We start from the raw sequence: 21,797 nt of genomic DNA on the forward strand, positions 1-21,797 counted from the left end.
TTGTGTCTATATCGAATCGAACGGAAGCGAAACATAAAACGGAAAAAAATAAGGCGATCGTAAATAATCGAGGTACCTGTGTTCTACCTGTCGATTTCAGATTCAACATTTTCATTTTGAAGTGAATCAGTTCGAGTTTTTATCAGCAATTTTATAGCTTCGTCATCGATTAAATTCTTATACCTACACATAAAGTGTGAAGCATTAATTGCCCGCTTATCAAGGTTGTCGAAACCAATACGTCAAAACAGTGATAGGAAAATGAACAAATTGATTCGATTAATGCCGCTGGCTGAATGGAATTTTTCGCAGAATTAACTTTGCAATTTTTACCTCGAAAATCAATATCTGGAACTGATTTGGTGCACGGGTTTGTCTGTATCTTTGGTTATCACTTGTTATAAAATATCGCAATCGTTTTTGTAACGTAACTGTCGATCGCAATTATATTTTGTTGTTAAGTAAAAAAAATCAACTTCAAACATCTTCAGAATAACCAAACACTTCAAAATCGATAAAATAATGCCTTTGGGGAATCACATTTGAAATGTTTATGATGACAAAACTGTATATGATTTTTTTATATATCTTCTGCCATTTGTGTTCAGTAGGTCATGGAAAGATACATGATTCGAACACGTTAAGAAATCGACGAATTTTTTTTCTTAAAATCAGTGACAATTTTGGAATACTGAGAGCAATTTAAAAAGTCATGGACGATATTATATAGTTAATCGATTCTCTAATCGTCGTCAATCTTTGTTACACGATACAAGAGTACCAGTATGTTAAAGAAATAAACGCATTTAGGAGATTATTGATTTGGTAGCAGAAAATGTACGAGAAAATCCAAATTGATCTGTTCCATGTCATTCTCAACAATTAATTCTTTCTCAATCAACAGCATAGACGATTCAAACGAAAGATTTGGGCTTATATTCTTACCAAATTCAACTTCAACCTTTTCACTTTCGATTCTGTAAATACGTAGTATTATAAGACTGTTTGCGGTTTGGACCAAAAATGTATGTATGTGTTTATCAGAAGATCATGAACTTGGACAACTGAAATTAATCAAAACTAGGATTTTCAAGTTAGAACCTATATTTTTCATTATTTCAGTTAATTCTACGTATGAAGAGCGGGGGTTTCTTAAGCAAACTCCATACCTAAAATTAATACTTCAAGAGTTATCGAGAAAGAACTTTAAATAAGAAAAAACCGCAATTTCCTACTTAGTGGAGTAGTCTGCGACTAAATTCAATATTTTGATAACTAGATTTGACACTTCAAGAATTAACCAATTATTCGTAATTGAAAATTTTATTGGTTTATTGATTTTTCAACAATCCCAACGAAAAATTGATTATAATTCATGAAAAGTAAGATTTAGTTATCGAAATATCGAATTTTAGGTTCTATGTGTGTTTTCCAGAAGTCTCAGACTACTCCACACAGTTAAAAATTGCGGTTTTTCCGCATTCAAATTTCATCCCCGATAACTTTTGAAGTATTCATTTCAGGTATAAGGTTTGTTTAAGTAACCGTCACTCTTTCAATACGTAGAATTGACTGAAATAATGAAAATATAGGTTCTAATTAGAAATTAATGAGTTTTGATGAATTTGAGTTGTTCAAGTTCATAATCTTCTTATAAACACCTTGTAATTTTTTTGTTCAAACCGCGAACAGTGTTATAGTACTACGTATCTGCAGAATCGAAAATGAAAAAGGCTTTTACAGGAAAAACTTTGTCTACTTTGTCCCCGTCGCTACCATTTTCTTTATAAGAATACCATTAACTCATGAACCGTTGAGTTTTAACCCAAGTTATCTCATATTGCTGAAATTGTCATCGGAAAAACTATCTTATGATGCATTAATATACTGGGTGTGCCATTTGAAATAAGGAAGTAGTAGTCTGTTTCTGGTATTACCGGAAGTTGTAGAGATCTCAAAATATTTAGGGATGAAGATCATCGACTCCAACATGCAAATTTTGAGCAAAAAATTATCACCCTGTATCTTAATCAATCGATTATCATTTGTGAACATATTCAGATTCATTTTTAATAAAACAATGAGTTCATTCTGCATTCCCGAAAATTTAAGCAGTAAGGAGCAACATTGGGTGTTGTAAGTCATGTAAAAAGACTAACCCAGGCATTTGACCCACGAACTAGTAAATCCTGAAAGCTAGATCATGCAAAAAAGTATTTTACACTTGAGTAGATCGATATGGAAAATACTTACTTCTTAGTTCCTAAAATATAATTCAAATTCAATTGTATTCAATAAAGGAAGGTTTGAAGAACAATTTCTGTCAAATGACATCCACATATACTTCCGCAGGACCGTCATGAAAGTTTCCGTTTGAATTTGGAGCTCTATTTGGTCGATAACCCTTAACGTTAAAATAAAAAAAAGTCTTAAGAAGTTAAATGACATGATGTCGTGAACAAGTAGTAAATAGCCGTTTTCAGAATCTTTCCGAGTAGAAGAGCGATATTTCACATCTTGTACAGAACGTAGCGCAATCTTGTTGAAATTAACATCGTTCACTTCCACCTCTTCCAACTTTGGCCATAAAAATTGATTCATTCACCAAAAGAGCTCCATTCCAAAAACAGCATGCGCCAAACTTCTTTGTCGGTCTGCGTTACAAACCACTTCAATACTAGAGATCCATTGACGCACATCCGTGCTTCTTCAAGGACCAAAACCCCAAAATTCCCGGTAATCTCCAGCTTTTTGGCGATCTTCCTGCGTAAAACCGCTTGACCCAACTTACTCACCAGCAGGAATACCTCCATCGACTGTTGACCCTGCCCAACACCCGGTGTTAACCGCAGAGATGCATCGTTTTGGGCATACATTACACACTCATTTCGACCAAACAGGCGAATAATTTGGATTCATGACGTTAATTTCTTGGGCAGGCCGCTAGAGATGCCATCTAGATGCCAGACACGCTTCTTGCAGCACGTGTCTGGCCGCCTGGTCAGACTTAGGTGCGGCATCTAAGTACTGCTAATATCTGGCGGTGTCCCCCCTGTACCGTCCCCCCCTGGTGTCGGAATAATCGGGCTTCGGTTGTTTTGCGATACAGAATAATAATGGTGTCGAACGATAGCCCAGATAAATACGAAAATGAGGATTGTTTGAATTCCCCGCTGATGGAGCCGAAAGTGGTGACTTGAATGTTAAGGTATCCATGGATGGTGTGGATTGGTTTTTGACTGTGGGTACACTCGTGTGGATACTTTGGGGAGAAGTAAAATTTCGACATTGGAAAGTTTTTTCATCCATATAGTTTTGGAGAATCAAGCTAATTTTAGGTGCAGTCTCAAACCATCTGTTATTTTATGATCAGCTATGTCCATGGATTGTGATCTTAAAGCGTCGTCAATCTATCTTTCAAATCAATTTGCACTTGGAGCAGACAAGGAAGTCGATATATCCCTAAGGAGTACTGACTGTGATCACTGGACCAGCACCGATGTATATAGGCGTACAACTTTGCTTCTGCTGGGATATCCCCATGATTTTCTGCGCTTGGGATTATCGTAGTGAACCCATTTTTTGTCTCCAGTCACAATACAATGCAGATATCTCTTTCGTCTTTGCCTTGCAAGCAGTTGTTCACAAGCAAACAAACGCCGTTCAACATCTCCCGTTTTCAACTACGAAACCCAATTTCCTTCTTTCTGAATCATTCCCATGACATTCAGGCGTTTTGAAATGGCTTGTTGCGTCACTCACAATGATCCTGGCAATTCTTGTTGCGTTTGACACGAGTCTTCATCAAGTAATGCCTCCAATTCTGCATATTTGTATACCTTCCTTCTTCTACCTCCATGCTGGTCTTCGACGTCAAAATCACCGTTCTTAAAGTGTTGAAACCACTCTTGGCACGTTCTTTCACTAAAAGCGGCCTCACCAATAGGTATTTGAGAGCATTTGATGAGCCTCGGACGTAGATTTCTTCATATTAAAGCAGAAAATTTAAACCTTCCGCAAATTATGAGAATTTGGCACGTAAGCTGACATGTTTAATGGAGAATAACTTTATGATGCAAACACAAATTGATGACACAAATGCCTAAACGTATTGTACGATCTATTTATTACGACAACCAATTACCACTACAGGCTACAGCCGCAAAACGGCGAAAGCAAAGTTGTACAACTAATATTCTCACCACAAAAGAAGTTAGATAAATTTCATTAAATTCCTGCATTTTTTCTGCATTTCCTATAGACATGGTTAGGTCGCAATTTTTAGTAATAACTGTTGAACTGAATCTGGTTGAAGCGATGTCCACATCGTCAAATCAATCAACCAGATGATCCACAAGGAAGTGTTTTTGAACCCTTTTAATACCACATTAAGGTTGTATTAATAGGAATGCAATAACACATTTTAATGCAACCAAAATGGAGTGAAAGTTTTACTCTTATGGTTCGATATGTTATCTCAAAATATTTCTCTACCGAAATTTATGAAAACGACATCTGAAATATTCGAGAAAATACTACATATTAGTTTAAACTTGAATAATTCTCTAAATAATTGTTCGACACCAAATTTCGTCTCTTATAACCATAAAAGCAGCAGCCAGTAATCCATAAAACAATGGGATTCCACAAGGAAGTGTTTTTGAACCCTTTCAATACTACATGAAGGGTGTATTAATAGGAATTAATAGGAATGCAACAACACATCTGATGACAACCAAAATGGAGTGAAACTTTTACTCTTATGGTTCGATATGTTTTTTCAGAATAGTTCTCCACCGAATTTCATATAAAAGTCATCTGAAATATTCTAATTGAACCTTCACATTCTCTGAACAATCGTTCAATACAAAATTTCGTCTTCTATAACCATAAAAGGAGCAATATCCCCAAAATTACGACCAATAAAACCCATTTGAAACCAGCATTTCGACATTGTCTTAACCACATCCAAATCCGACGCTTAGATTGAAACATACACTTCCTAATTACGAATAATTCATATGGGACATGTTAAAATTTCATCTGGCGAAGGAGGAACTTTCCCATTAAGGTCCTTCCTCAGGCTGTGTGGTGTGATCACCCGTGGCCAAGCTACCTAACTGAGGTGACGTCTTGCGGCGTCCGATGTATTAACCTGACCTCCTGGTGATTTGGGACATCAATCAATCTTCCCCATGGGTGGATGCGGAGGATCGATCTGAAGGCTCATTGATTTTGTGGTTTGGTTGCGTTGCGTGACTAAAAGGTTTGTGACTGGGCGATTTTCACGTTATGAGACGAGGATGATTTAGGAATGGTGATAAAATTGATGATTTTAGTGTTGATGCTCGAAATGCTGTTAATTTTACGTGTGAGGGTTTGTTATTTCTTTTATTCCACATTATAATGGTTGTAATGATTCCAATCCAAATTTATTGGCATCATTGTCATCATTATTGGTAATGGATTGGGTGCTTTCGAGTCGTTGATTAAGGCATGTTGAAGATCAAGTTAGGGCCGTATTCTGCTTGAATTTTTGTTTGGTTCTGGTTGTGCTATCAACCTCAAATTCTTCATGATATCTTAAATAGTTAATTTGAAGATTATTTGAAGGTAAAGGCATTATACAAATTGAAATGGTCATAGTGCTAACTCTGTGTTTTTGACATTTCATATGTCCTTTGTGCTCAGTAGGCTATGCCATTTATCATCATGGAAAGATAAACCCTGCAAGTGCCTTTGAAATTGTCTTATGAAGCTTTGGATATTGAGATAAATTTAAGGAGAATTTATGGATGACTTTTTTACTTAATCAACCTAATATTCGTAGAATTGTAGAATATTTAAAAGTGGTACCAAGTACGGCTCAGTACTCTTTTATTGTATGAAATTTCTCTTTCTAATTTGCCTACAATACAAGGAGTAGTGAGTTGATAAACTGAATAATGCCATTCATAAATTTTTATTAAATTTCTGTCAGTATTCACAAATGAGCACTGATTTTGAAAGAAAATTAACAATTTCTTAACGATGTTGATGCATGAATCTTTCCATAATTCGATAGCATCTCCTAGTGAACATTAATGACATTAGAAATGTCAAGTAATAATACATAGTGTTGTCATTAAAACCATTTCAAATTTTATAATACCCATTGCAAAAGCCTATACTAGTACATCCACACACAAAATTTCAACTCGTATCTGTCTATGCAATATTAAGTTTTTTCTTGAATTTTCTCTGACTGTCATAACATAAGCTCTCAAATAAGGTTTGAATAAGATATTTTACATCTAAATGCAAACAGTATAATTTGAAACAAGTTGCAGAATGGGCTCATATTCCAACACGAATGCGAAATTCGAAAACGAGCGATGAAGAAGCAAGTTTTCGAAAGCATGAGTGTTGGAATTGCCTTCTGCAACGAGTATCAGACGTTATTTTCTCAGTTTCTGTCAAGTTTTGTGTACTATTGTCGAAATTCAATGAAAAATTCAGATTATACCTACATCCTATTGACTTTTTTATTGTATTTTGGCAGTTGGTGTGACTTATGAAAATTGACAGATTATCGAATTTGAATTTGAATCGTACATTCTGAATTTCGAAAAAATTTATAATTACGCATTAAATTCGTGAATTATGTCTGACGTAATCGATTTAAAACCACCAGAATTGAGAGAAATTGCGAATAATGTTGCATATATTTCCATTATATCGAAATAATATTATATTTAGGTACACTTGACGTGTGTTGAAATTTGATAGGATCAAAAGTTAGTGTTGACAACCACAAAACGAAAAATATAACAGAAAACAGTAATGAGTTCATTAAAGCACTGTTTTCAATACTAGAGTAATAATAGAGAAATATTATATTACATTTATTTCGATCTGTTCGGTTGATTTGAAATTATTAGGAAAACAAAATTTCGAGCGGTCGTATTTCCAAATTGGATTCCGGAGGTCCAAACCTACAATGACAATTTCGAGTTTCTAGATTTTTTGTTACAGATTTATTGTGTTGAAGACTGGACCAGACGGACAAATTGATTTCAACCATTCAAGACTCAAAATTAGAAAACTAATGATATCTCCAAGTTTTTTTATTTACATGATGCTCTATAATCATGTTGTTTCTTATTTTATGTTATCAAATTATGTTGTGGTTGATAGAGTTCGTGCGTATCTTGATCAGAGAATATAGTATTTCCGATAGAGAAATGAAATTCCAGTTGAATTTGATATTTATTTCAGTCACCTATTTGTACCATTGTGAAGTAAGTTCAATGAAGAATTAAATGTTTATAATAATATAATTTATAATCATTATTCGACGAAGACAGACACAGAATTTCGTTACTTCAAGGGCACAACTCCAACCCAAAGCTATTCTTCTTCTTCGTCACATAAAATACAAAACCGATATATCAACCAGCAACTGACCGGACCGAACCCGAGTTATATATTTCAATTAACGAAGTGTGACCGATTTGGGGGCCCAACAACTTCGGTAAACAACATTTGCATCCGTCGCGTCCGTCATAATTCCTCATTAACAAGATTCACCCGGTATAATATACGGCTTTTCTCACTTTTTGTCCCCCAATCGCGGGGCGTTTTTAGCCTCAAAAAGCCCACGCGGGGCCCTCACCATTTAATTTGAATATATTGTGACGTATCGGGCGATAAATCTACTTTATTGGGTATTTTATTAATGGCTGTCATGACTGGCACAGGACCTGAAACGTATACAATATGGCGTCATTGTCATGCAAAATTTCATGATAGTTCCACTCTGTGGTCGGTACTCGCTTAATTCACAATTTGTTTTCGTCTAACTACGGCCCATAACCTGTTGGTGGGTCCAGAAACCGCAGAACCCAAAGAGACAGTTAGTCATCGTTATAGTTTGGTATTTTATTAAATTATCACTGGCATGTTTAATAGCGATCTGGTTGTTGAATAACATCGGTTTGCGCCCACGTATATGATGGCCTGATGCCGTTCCTCTTGAATACGCCGTTCTGTATCGAAGTACAAATTGGACGAATCATTGTGGAAGATAAGGAGGATGTGCCACGTGAAAAAAAAAGGTGTGACGGTTGATGTTGTTAGTCTGGCTGAATTTTGTTCTGGTTTGGTGTTTCCTGGGTAACGAATTTTTTATGTCGGTGCAGATTTAAATGAGGTATAAGGTTGAAATTGTCGAATTATGGAACGCTGCTCTGTCAAGAAACTTCCGATATGATAACAAAATGGGCAATTCGAGAATATGGAGAAAATGTAGTCATCATAAATTTAGTTCCAAATGACTTGCGTTTCAGAACAAATTCAGACAATATGGATTATGTATCGAGCAGAAAGTCGCTTGAGGATCTTAGTTAAGTTCTAGATTAAATTTAGCCAAGCTTTCGACCATTCGCATAGTAATCTTCAATCTGAACCACAAACAGTTTAAATTCAAGCAGAAACATAAAAACGAGAATCACATCTATTAATGAAAAGGTTCTCAAAGGTCCCAAAATTAAAAATAAAAAGATTAAAATCACTGGTAGATTCAGATTGATTTGCCCTGAAGATGGCCATGTGAATATTCGAAAGCTTGGCTAGATTTGATAAACAACTCAACACTAAGATCATTCGGTGACTTTCGGATTGATACATCTTTTCTTTTGTTCAGTTACAAAGTCGATATTACTTTCCTTACAAATTCAGACTATGTTTATTTTCGGTTGAAATCTCAAACTTTCATTGAATTGGTATTTCTTTCTTTCAACCTAATATCTACTCCACTCAATACCTTGTGAGCCTAACCAGTAAAAATATAGTATTCCTTCATTCGTTCATTATTCTATTCATTTGCTCGGCAACAGAGTCACTTTCAATTCAAAAGTGATACATGTTCTCCAACAGTCCTTATACTTTTCAATACCCTTTCTGTAGAAAGATTGGTTTTTGCTTTCCAAATAGGTTCAACCTTGTTCGCTAGTAACAATTTTTTTCCCTGGATAATTTTTTGTAGATCTGCAAAAAAACAATAATCACTGGGAGCCAGATCAGGAGAATATGCTGGACGGTCAAGCAATTGGAAGCGCAATTTCTTCAATTTGAACATGGTTCTCATCAAATTACGACAAGGAGCATTGCCAATACACGAAAGTTGTGTCTATCCATTTTGAAACATCAAATGTAGCATCACTCCTCATTTCAAACTTAACTCTATGGTCGGAATATTTTGTAGCTTGATAAAATTCGCATAAGCTTTTGAAAATTACCAATCATGACATCTACTGTTTGATAATGTTATGGAACCAAGGTGTACCATATTGGAGCTTAATTCTAAATGCTTTCAGACTTGTCAGATTTCTTGAATTAAGTCTACAAAGCTGAACTCATCAACATTATCGACGGACTTTATATATCTACCTACAAACAATATTTCAGGGTAGATTCAGAGATATCAAAATTTCAAGAAAATATTTTTCAATATTCTCAAGAAATTCTGCATAAACATTGGTTTAATTATTTTACAACCGATTTCAACACGTTGGGAGATGGGTTTTATCCTGATTATTGAAACAACCAAATTAAGTATGTGTATAACTCTGAAACTATCAAAAAGATTCTTCCCATTAACGAGATATTCAGACACTGAATATAAAAAATTCAATTCTCTACTCTCTAGCATAGATATGCTGCTTGAGAGTTACAAAGCAGCAGTGCAGAACTGAATACAGACATTTGGACAAATTCATAGTCGCCGTTTTATGGAAACAAACGCACAAGTTTCGATAAGTAATAAATGATACAGAAAACTAGCGGAAATATTTTCGAATGCACTGTTTGGAAGTAAAAGTCTGAAAACGGGTGCTTTTAGTGTTTTGAAAATAGAAAGTCTGCTGAAAGCATATCAAGGATATTCAGAGACTGTCCCCAAAGATTTCATAAGTTTATTATGAGAAATTTTTTTCCTTGGAAAAAAAATGCAAAAAACATTGAATTAACTGATAGTAAACTTTCGAATGTAAAGAGTATAGAGGACAGCTGTGCCAACTTGGAGACAAAAAATCCGATAATCACTTCTAGCAGACTTTTCAAATGATGTATATTAGGTTCACATATTGGGCACATTAGTCAGGAATCCCAACAATTTCCACTCTCAACCATCAATCGAAAATATCGAACGTTATAAAAACATTAAGGGGGTACGTCCACCACACGACCTCTAGCTGAACGATGTTCCCACTTGGTCTATTGACCACCCGCAAAGTCCCAATCGCTCTGTCAATCACCAATACCGCCCACCAATAATTAATCATAACCGAAGGTATCTATCCCATCTCACTGGCGCATTCTGTGAACTTATTTATGTAGTTTATAGGATGTTTGAGTCGATATCTTCCGTTCTATCTTCAATAGTGAATGCAAGCCGTGCTCTGTTGCATAAAACTCCGAATTAACGGCTAATGCGATTATAAACGACTAATTGCCAGGATCTAGGCCATTCCTGGATGAGTTACATGATTGGTGTTCAATTTGTTTATGACCTGAAGGTATACAGGCCAATTGAAGTACTCTTTTTTTAATTTCTTTACGAAATAAACTAATGCCACGTATATTTTGGTCGGCTCATCTAAAACTTGGTGACATGAAACAGTTAATTTATATTTTTTTATTGTTTTCCACCGTTCCGGTCAACAAAGACCGCATTGACATAAAATAATAAAAACACCGAATACAAAGTCCCATGAGCACAAATGATTAATGGATAACCCTCAAGAAACTGTAAATTATCTGAAAAAAAACAATATAAAACTAACTTTTTGGAACTGCAACAAAAACGAAAACATTCTCAAGAAATACTTCGACAAATATTACAATTGGGCATCACCGAAACTTCTTCCTCTTTTATTGTTTCTTTTAGTGAATACCACCGACAACCATGGCAAACCCATCACTGTCCAGTTCATTATATTCTTCATTTAGATGTGTTGTCACCTTCTTGCTTCCTGACCTTTTTTCCCTCTATTTTTCTCTTTATGATCGACTAGATCAATTGATACTGATAACTCCTCAACAAGTGTTCGTAGTAGGCCGTTTTCCGTCTTTTAATACATGTTAATAGCACTCTGCACTTCTACACTTTCTAGTACCCTCTCTTTCGATACTTTATCTGTATAAGAAAGTATAAGAATTCTGCGAAAGACCCACATTTCAAATGATATGATTTGTCTCAGAATTGCTAACTCCAGTATACAGGCTTCCATCTCATATCGAAGAACAAAGTATTTAGTATAATACATAGAATTTAATCATTCGTTGAAGACGTTTCATGTCCAAAAAGTCTTAGAAGTCTCTTCATTCACTCAAATGCGAATCTAGTTTACTATTATATCGATGTCGGGGTCTAGACTGTCAAATATCCTACACCCCAAGAATTTGATGTTGGTTACTTGTTACATGCTGTGGCTCTCTAGAACGATACTGGCTGTTTTCTATTAGTCTTCGAGATTATAATGACTTTCGTCTTTTTTAGATTAATTAGTATGCCGTATTCTCGTCCTTTTTCTTAGACAGCATCTATTATATTCTGTTAGGATTCCTCACTGTCTGAAACAAAATTTTAAATTGCAATGAATTCAATTAAGACAAAAAATTCAAAATGTGATCATTAGATAACAAATCATATGATTCATATCAAAAACAAGAAAAATTATTGAGACAAACAGTCAGTTTAACTCATACTCATATTAGAAACAATTACTCGATGAATAAACTGTTTTCAATCTTGTCTTAACAACTGGTCATGCTATTGCTGATCGGTCATCAAAACGTAGATGTAATATTTCGATGAAACGTTTCCAAATTTAAGAAAATTCACTCTGCCACCTAGAACATTGAAGATGTGTAAAGAACCCAGAGATTTTTGAAATTCTTAAAACTGTAGCTTCGGCTGACTATATAATTTTTTTGGCTTATTTAGTCCTAATTGACCTAACATTAAAAGATACTCCAACACAACCAAAAACTAAAACTCCCTTTCTTTTTCTTCCAGGCAAAAAATGGCGATCTCTAACACCCCAAGACCGAAGACCATACGTCGAAGAAGCAGAACGCCTAAGGGTTATCCACATGACCGAACATCCCAACTACAAATATAGACCACGACGGCGGAAACACAATAAGCAAAGAGCCACCTCCGGTACCACCGCAAGAGTCGGAACCTCCCTGCCAAGTCCTAGTCTAGCAAGCATGTCCCCTCGCTACGCCGGCTACATCCCAAACTCCAGCCTCTCGCCCAGCATCTCCCAATCCAGCAACTTCAGCGGCATGGAATACGCAAGCCCTGGTGCCTCCGACTTCAACCAAGACAAGAGGTACAGTCCTGAGTACCAGCAGTACAACTACGTCAGCAGCTACCAGTACGCGCAGAAAAGTCCGTATTCGATTCACACTCCTGATGCATCACCTACTCAAAGTCCTGAACCTAAGAACGCGCCCAAGACTCCTGGAAGCCCATCGCAGGACACCAAGGACTCGAGTGATAAGAACAGTGCTCTTCCTACACCTGAACTATCACCTCTAGAACATGAAAACCAGTTTGAGGAGAAACAGAGATTATCGAACATCCAACATACTAGCAACGTGGTAAACAACATGTCGCCTAATTTGAGTCCTGGACATCCTAGCTATAACCGTGTCCAGAACTACAGACAACCCAACAACGTAAATTACACCAATACTCACCCAGTCACCTCGGTACCAATGCCAAATGGTGCCATGTATGTTATGTGTACCAATAAGAGCTCAGTGGAGCAAGGACATATAGTGACAGGTACCTATTTCCCTCCTGTTGCAACAAGCCAGGACCAACAACTCTTAGGTTCTAATCAAAACACCATGGGTCATGTAGTGACAGCCAACAATACTGGAAATATGACCTTCTACACTCCTTCAATGTCCCAGTACTACCCTAAGGACTATTCATTTGACCAAGCCAACAAAGACGCGTACAACATGGCCTTTTCGAACGCTTTGAAAAACGACATGTTGGAAAAAAGTGAGTACCTCCAAAACTATAAGGTACCATCGTTGGAGGATCAGTACGTATCGTACCAGAGCAACAATTTGGTGAACTACATACCGGCAAACGAGGAACGAAGTGATGTTGACAGTGAAGTTGACAGCCGGGAATTCGATAAGTACCTTAAGTTTGGCGGTAGTGAGAATTTAATAGACAATAACCACAACTACCATAGGGGCGATCCTAACATAAATTCAAATTCGACTTATAACTTTCAAGCTCAACATACCTCTGTGATCCTACCTAACACGAACATCAAGCCAGAACCAGCCTTAGCACATTATTCAGATGTTTACTCTGACGGTTCTCAGAACGGCGTGATCCCAAACAAAGACGATGATTTCAGTGAAATATTAGCAGATGTTAGAAAAACATGCTACAGTAATTAGTCAATGGTGGAGTTTAGAATTTGTATATTATTTATTTGGAAATGTACGCTATCATGAAAATGAAAAATTAAAACATGAATTTCCGTTTTGATTGATCTCCAGATCATGTTAACCGATCTCAGTGAATACTGTCCTATATTTGAGATTGTTTGCTTCATATTTACTGATAATAAGAATATCCAGTGTGTGTGAGACGGCAACTGAGCAAATATTTATCAATTTCGAATCAAGCGATAAGGTATGAAGATTTAATTTTTCATTTTATTTGTTTATTCACTTGTCACACTATTTATTTTAGATCAGGTGTAACGTGTTCTATTTTGATGTCTGTAAAAATTGCTGTTTGCGAAAAATTAGTTTTATTGAACCAGTGACAATTTTTTTTTTGGAAATATTTAGACGATTTAATTAGAGTCATTATAACTAAAAATATCACAGTGATTGAATCACCTAAAGTGAAGACTGGATATTGAATCGTTGATTCAATTGAAAGAGCCTATATATATTATTGACAAATTGTTAAATGTGGAGATGTATGTACCTTTATGTTTATTCTTATATTTATAGAAATGTTTGTTAAATAGGGTATTTCGATTAAAGTGTGAACTAAGTTTTGTATAAATGAGTTTATTGTAGAAACTTTCGTAAAAACCAAAGTCTGTACATTGTGTAATATAATATATTGGAAATATCATTGTAAATAAACGATATTTTCTAAGAAATATATATTTTCGATTTTACTCAAGTACTTTCATTGATAACATCCTCAATCGATGACAGCATGGAGATCATTTCCGTTTCAACCTTATATCACATTCTTATTTGAAGGGAAAAGATGCATCATAGAAAATATAATTCTAGTCTAGATCAAATATTGACAAACTAAGGAGAATATCTAGGCTTATTTACAATCCCACATGCTTCCAAGATGGGATACAATGAATTCAGATAATAATCACTTAATAATTTTGATTTGATACAAATCTAATATCATAATATGTTTTCAACTTTCATGTTCTAAATAGAATAATTCTCTTGAGTGAATTTTAAAAAATTCCATAAAATAAAGGAGACTATGAGAATACAAAAAATTATTATTTCGAAAAGAGCAAACTAAAAGTAGATATCATGTCACAAAGTGGAACTATTTGGAGTAAGATTTTGTGTTGGTAACCTTTTTATTAACGTGGGTATTATATCATAACTTTTTTTCTTTAATGGATTTATTCCCGTTTGAATTTCAAAGGTGGAGGATCTAGCGATAAAAAAAACAATTCACCCAAATATTTTTCAAGCGCAATCATGAATATAATAATGCTTTTATGAAAATATACCGTAAATATTTCATCGAATTCTATCGTCAACGATTTTGAGGTTACAAATTTTAATGAATTAATTCGGTTTTGATAATGTCCAATCTCAAAACATCACAGAATGATATTAATGATGATGTTATTCTAACTGTGTTGAAATAATTAACTTTTGTGGGAAATCAATAGGTTTTTCGATATTGATATTCCAGGCTTGTTTAAAAATAATCTTTCTGAATTTCAGAGGGTTGATCTAAATTTCTCGAATTATTCGAGTTCAATTTGCCTATACCTGAACCTATTTCTTCAGTAACAAAATATTGATGATGTAACATCTCAGAATGCTATTGTAGTTTTCATCATATTCAGATATCGGAAATATTTGAGTCAGATGTAAATGGGACCTTATCATTTTCCTCTAGAATGGAGCGAAAAATTGTCTAAGAAATAAAATGGTTCAGTAGTAGGAATTTGAAAATAAATGAGAAAGATGATAATCGTATTCCCAAACTAATGTTGAAAATTCGGAAAAATTAATGAATATTGAAGCTTGGTTATGGTTTCAAGATGTAAAATACTTTTTACCAAAATAAACAGTGATCCTGCAAAAAAAAATTGAAAACTATTCTGTAGAAATTGTCTCTCGATATCTCCCGATTTTGCATCTATTGAACACGTTTGAGACATAATTGAAAGAAGATTACTCTTTCTTTACAAACTCAAGTCGCACGTGACACAAGTAACTTGAGATGAGATAAGAAAGCCATAATCTCATTATAATAATAATAATAATAATAGTTTATTAATCCTGTAAAACAAACAAGTGCATAGGACAAGTCAGTGAAAAACATAATTAACCAGTTTCAAATGAGTCACAAAGATAATCATTTACACAATAATAACATTTTTTCAACATCAATGCTTTAACAACTTTCTTAAATTTATTTACATTAAGAGATTTTATATAATCTGGCACATGGTTATACAATTTTATACATTGATATAATGGAGATTTTTCAAATTTACTAGTTTTATGCTTAGGTATAAACAATGTTCCCTCATTTCTTGTATTATAACCATGAAAACTAGATAGTTTTTTTATTTTGTTTTCGTTCTCTTTAGTATAGATAAGACATTTGAGAATGAAAATAGAAGGTAATGTGAGAATGTCATTTTCCAAGAACAAACTCTTGCAAGAAGTACGTGGACCCACCCTGAAGATCATGCGCAAGATTCTCTTCTGTAATATAAAAACTCTACTGGCGCCAGAAGAGCTCCCCCACAAAAGAATATTATAAGACAAGTGGGAATAGACCAGGCTATAATAAATATTAAGCAGTGACCCCAGAGGTACTGAATCTCTGACTCTACAAATTGCATAAAATGAACTATTAAGTTGTTTGCACAAAACATCAACGTGCAAACCCCACCCCAAATTTTCGTCAATATGGATGCCCAGAAACTTGGTGCAATTTTTTGCTGTTATGGTATTATCTAGATGACGAATGACCAAGCTACGATCACTTTCTCCTATCGAGAAATGAATAATTACAGTTTTGTCCACATTGACCATCAAATTATTGGTACGACACCACATTACAAAGCAATTCAGTAAAAGCTCACACAGCCTATGCAGCTCCAGAAATGTGGGGGCTGAGATGGCTACTGAGGTGTCATCAGCAAATAGAGCCAATTTGATTCCATCCACTGATGACTGTAAGCCCTGATAGGTACACAAGTTAATTACCATTTCTCTTAAATTTACTAGTAGGTCATTGACAAATAGTAAAAAAAGCAATGGCCCCAGAACAGATCCCTGAGGCACACCCATACCTAATTCATGCTCGCCAGACAAATGGTCCTGAACCCTTACACGCATAGATCTACCCTGCAGATAAGTGCCGAGCCAGTCTAAAAATATTCCTCTGAAACCAAGATTATAACATTTGTCAATAATAAATCCAAAAGGCAGACTATCGAAAGCTCGAGACAAGTCAAAAAATATACCAGCGACAAATAAGCCAGTGTCGAGACATTCATAAACAAACTCAATAAAATGAATCGCTGCCGTCTGAGTTGACGGTGGTATGTTCAAACATGTTTCTGAGCGGATAAGACATTGTGGGAGCCCAGTACATTATTATTTTCATCAAAGGATATATGTATGAAAAAAGCAAAGCTGTGCTATTAGATGATGAATGAGAATTATTATGTTTTGAAAGTTGGTAAGTATATGATGAAAAAAATAGGAAATTTCTAATATAAATTTGTCTGCAACTTTCAAATTTCAAAATTCATGTAGAACAAAATATTTTGAAAACTTGGCTTATTCATTTCATCAAAAAGTTTTCGTTAGAATGCAGGCATTAGTTTTGTTGCAGCAGATTTTAATTTAGGGGAAAGAAGCAAAGAAAGGAAAGTATGAAACCAAAATTTATGTAGAAAATGTAATCATAAATTATGTTTGAAATGACCTCCACCATTCCTCATACAAGCACGTGTCCCATCCCTTATTTTTTCAGTTGTTACTTTACGCCTGAAATTTTCTCTCAGTACTCTCGCTGCTCCGTCTATTCTAACGGTGTTAGATCCGGACTTCTACATAGCTACGAAAATAATCCAAAATTTCAATCGAATTTAGTCAACGTAGAAAAAATTGACGAAGAATGTAGTACGTTGAGAAATCTTTTGAAAGTCACGAGAACTCAAATATCTCGGGAACTGTTGATTTTTGGTTATCACTAAACATGGCTCAAACGACAGCAAATGGGTCTCACTAACACGTCCTCCAAGATTAACGTCTAATTTAAAAAACCAAAGATAAATATATTTGGCTACGAAACGGAATGAAAATTTTTCTACATTTCCCAATTCTATGGTCTTCAAGAACATATCTTCCTTCAATGATCGCTAGGGTCCACCAAAATCTCAAGCGGCAATCCAAACCGACCTATCAGATATCGCCCCTAATCAAACAATCACGATTAGACTCTTTTTTTCAGGAGTCAAAACCGACCTCTCGGTCGGACGACCACAGAACCCGGCAAAAAATCTGAATTAATTCCTTTTCTTTTATTTTGCGTCCGGCGCATTGCGATCCGCGACCAGCCCCGGCAGACTCGCCGCTCTCTGCTCGAGCACTTTCGTAAATTTTCATGCCGGTGATCGTCTTTGAGATATTGATGTCTACCGCCGGCCAAACCGATAATTTATTGTGGTCAGTTCGGCATTTTCAAGAATCACGGTCTCCCGAGCTGCTCTATCTCTCGGCCTGAAATATATAATGCGGGGATTTGCAACGAGAATAGGCAAGAAGGGACTGTGTAGATGTGTTGCACAATGTTGATTTGGGGTTTGACTTCATTTCGAGATGTATTGGCGAATCTGGAAGTCGCACTTTTATAGGCAATTACATTTGGATTTTTTTTTAATTGGCCTATCTTTTTGTTGATAAAGATTTGTGATTGATTCTCGGGTAAACCCCACGTTGAAATTGACCATATTTGGAATTTGTTCAAACCAGCTCTTAAAAGAATCTAGAGATAATTCTGTGGAGAAAATAATAGATAAACTACTGCAATATGATAAAAATAAAAAAGGTCTTATTTTCAAAGATATTTATTTTCTCAGATTTGAGGGCAAGATTTAGTTTGCTCATAGCCTTTATAACTTGCAAATAAAATACATATTATTAATCCCCAGAGTATTCTTCCACCTAACCCTCAATAACTGAACTGGAAACAAGGAAAAGAAAAACAGGAAAATTTGATAGAAACTTAAAATAAATGAGTTCAACAATGCCGCAAAACACCCAAATCTTAGTAGATTCTCTATTTGGTACAAAAAATAAGGAAGTTGACAAGTTTGAAAGCACATAGGGGAAATGTGTCTGAGACGGCATACTTTTTGAACTGGGTTTATATCTATCAATATAAATATCTTAAAAAGGTTAGGACCAGACGAAATTATAGTGTTAGTTAGTTAGTTAGTTAGTATTTTTCGAAGGTACTGTTGAAAATCCTGATCCGCCGACATTCCATATGTCGTTAGCCTTCAAATGATGCTTTTCCGGTACAACAGAAAGAAGGGCAAAATATTTTTGAATCTTCTGCTTGTTGAAAGCACTAGCTCTAGCGAATGAAGTTGATTCTGGAGTTCGAAGGCTTATACTAGGATTTCTATCCCGGAATCCTTTTAGCCAATCCCATCCTGCCATTTTTTTGACATGGGAAAATCTGTGGGGATTTTTTTTGCTTCCGCCACTTGATAAGCAAGCTTTTTGACGTTGGTTGTTGTGAAACCAAAAAATCGTATTTCTAAATTTTTTAAATGCTCAACAATTTCCCTTTCTAAGGTTTCATCGAAAGTAACTTTATGACCCCCCATGTAATTTTTCCTCTACCCTTCACTTTTAATTGCACGTCGCCTTAATGTGCTAGGCACATTGAACGTCTTTGAGACTATCAACCAGCCCATTTTTTTTTCCTGAACTGCCTTTATCGCTTTCTTCATATTCTCTTCGCTACAGGAATGTCTTGTTGATTTTCGTTGATAACGCCCTATTCCTTGAAAAATCATAATTAAATTTTCTATTCGAAAAGGAAACTTAACAAAGTGCCTGGGTGAGATGGCATACCTACGCCATCTCATCAGCATATCACGTATGCCAACTCACCCAGAAGCAAACAGCAGCACTTTTTTCTTTCTTAATAACAATGGTGGATACTAATATGAAAAAAAAATTATTATTCTGAAACTAAAGTGTATGCAGAACTAATAGAAAATATTTGCACTCACCGATATACCTGTTTCTTTCAAATATTCACCGAAAACTCTAGCTGTTTTAAATTTTCAGCCGACTCGATAAACTTTCCTCGCATGCGCTGACCAAATACTACTGCAGAATGTACTAGAACTCACGCAGACGTTTAACTACGTCTTATTCTATAGTATGCACATTGAACTGGCGCCTAATTCTGAATGTCAACCGAGAAACACGTTGTATGCCATCTCATCAGCTATGCCGTCTCAGACACATTTCCCCTAATTATGTCAGTCAGTAGGAATAATTAAATGCCTTAGTGTCGCCGGCTCACCAAGGTTTTGATATTCTACAGCGAAATGTCCAGATTTGTGGTACGCTCTCCTGCCCTAATGGAGTACGAGATAGACCAGAAGCAATTCGTTTCTGGTGGTAAAGCCATTCGGTAAGTAGCCTAAAAAGCGTGAGGCTTATACCCACTTATGAGCTCCCTCGTTCCGTGGTTTCCCCCATAGGTCTGATTATGGAACTTAAGCCTGAGAAAGTTCCCCCAGGGACTTGGTCGGCAAGCCTTCTCCCCTAGAACACAATCACAGTGAAAGCAGATGCCCCTCGACTCTGGTCTCGACCCAAGGAAGAGTCTTGTGACCTTTGCGAACTAGCACAACTAAAGCAAATTCTAAGTCCTCACACCATAGGATTCACCTTAGTTATAAGAAGTTATAAAAGGAGGTTCTTTAAAGGTATTTCTAGTGATTTTCTGCAGGGTTCTAACATAATTTTTGTCAACTTCGTTTCCTAAGATTCAAGGGCATAAAACTCGTAGGTACTCCTCAAATAGTGTACCGAGAATTACACTCTAGGTCCTAAACTGGCGCTCGCGGAAACATAAATAGCCCCTATTCTACCATTTACTCACAGCAAAATGTTGGCATCTTCTTGTTTCCTTCTCGATCTCTTGTTTCTCGTTCTGCTAGACCTGTTAATAATTTCCACCTACCTTTATGATCTCTGTCTGGTCGATTTTGCACCTCTACCTTCTCCTTGGTAGACCCAGCCAGTCGGCTGGCTGCTCTGCTTCGTTTCTCGTGTTGCTCCTTCTGCTAGAACCTATCCTTAGACATTTAAGGATGTCTTTAGGAGTGGGTGATGAATGTGGTGTTTGGGGGAACATGGAATTGTTGAGGGAGGCGGAATATAGCAGGCTGGGATTAGCCATCTTTTCAAAAAAGGTAAAGCACTTTGGGTCGTCGTGAAGAACCTTCTCAGCCGGCAATAGTAAAAATTTGAGCTTTAGAGAAGTTAGGGATGTGAAAAATCGAAACATTTTGCGCCGTTTTGGAACATCTAAAAATATTGATGCTGTAGCCAGTAGTGTTCACGAAAACCTAAGTTTCTCATTGATCTTGGGAATTACACAGTCCACAAACGGCATTTTACTATATTTCGCCTAAAGACTCATGTCTTATGGCTTTGACAGTTCAGTTACCACATGAACTGAAGTCGGTTGACCACCAGCAACATCGTATCTTCGCTGATGGGGTCTTTGAAATGCACCAAAATGATCCGGATTTTCATAAAAAAAATCACTTTCACCTCGGAGGCTACGTTAATAAGCAGAATCCGAGAATGCTTGATGAAAAAGCTGTACATCCTCAACGTGTCATCAAAGATGCAATTCTTGAAGTTATTTAGTACATACATCACCAAATGCGCGAATTGTTCATGGAAAATTTCATGAAAAGGATATGGTGTATTGGATTCATTTCTTATAGAATTCTTTAATATGAAATTTCTTTAGTATAAACACCTTGGAAAGGCTTTTTCTCTCAGTGTTTTGTAGTGCCATCGAAAAAATTATGCATTTTATTCTTATGGTGTATAATCTTCTATACACTTGGTTTTGCACGTGTTTATAACTCCCACTTTTCCTCTCTATGTTACCTATACTTGTCAATATGTGTATTACGTCAAGTACTGGCAGTTCTTTTCTCGTTTTTTTTTGTGCAAACTTCATCTGCAGTCACAAAATGGAAATAAAAGGACTGATGACATCAACAGCTTTCGCGTTATTTCACAATCAAATGGTAGGTATGAGCTCGGGTATAAGTAGTTCGACTTGATGATTATGAATCATCAATATTGAATAAACAAATATCTTCCACCTCAGCTAAGCACCGTTACAACAACCAAATTCGCACTTCACGAAACTTCAAAGCACACAACTTTGTTACGCGCTATCGAATTCA

At 35.8% G+C, this 21,797-nt stretch overlaps 1 protein-coding gene across 1 annotated transcript in view; it reads left to right on the forward strand.

Annotated features, from left to right (window-relative positions):
• The window catches only part of LOC123685442 (putative transcription factor SOX-15), an 86,324-nt gene extending 72,108 nt beyond the window's left edge, over positions 1 to 14,216 (forward strand). The window contains exon 3 of the mRNA XM_045625147.1: positions 12,059 to 14,216. Coding sequence (XP_045481103.1) covers positions 12,059 to 13,476 — 1,418 coding nt within the window. The 3' untranslated portion in view covers positions 13,477 to 14,216. The remainder of the gene's footprint in view (positions 1 to 12,058) is intronic.
• Positions 14,217 to 21,797: the final 7,581 nt, after the last annotated feature.

Source organism: Harmonia axyridis, chromosome 1 (genome assembly GCF_914767665.1).
Source record: "Harmonia axyridis chromosome 1, icHarAxyr1.1, whole genome shotgun sequence".
NCBI lineage: Eukaryota > Metazoa > Arthropoda > Insecta > Coleoptera > Coccinellidae > Harmonia > Harmonia axyridis.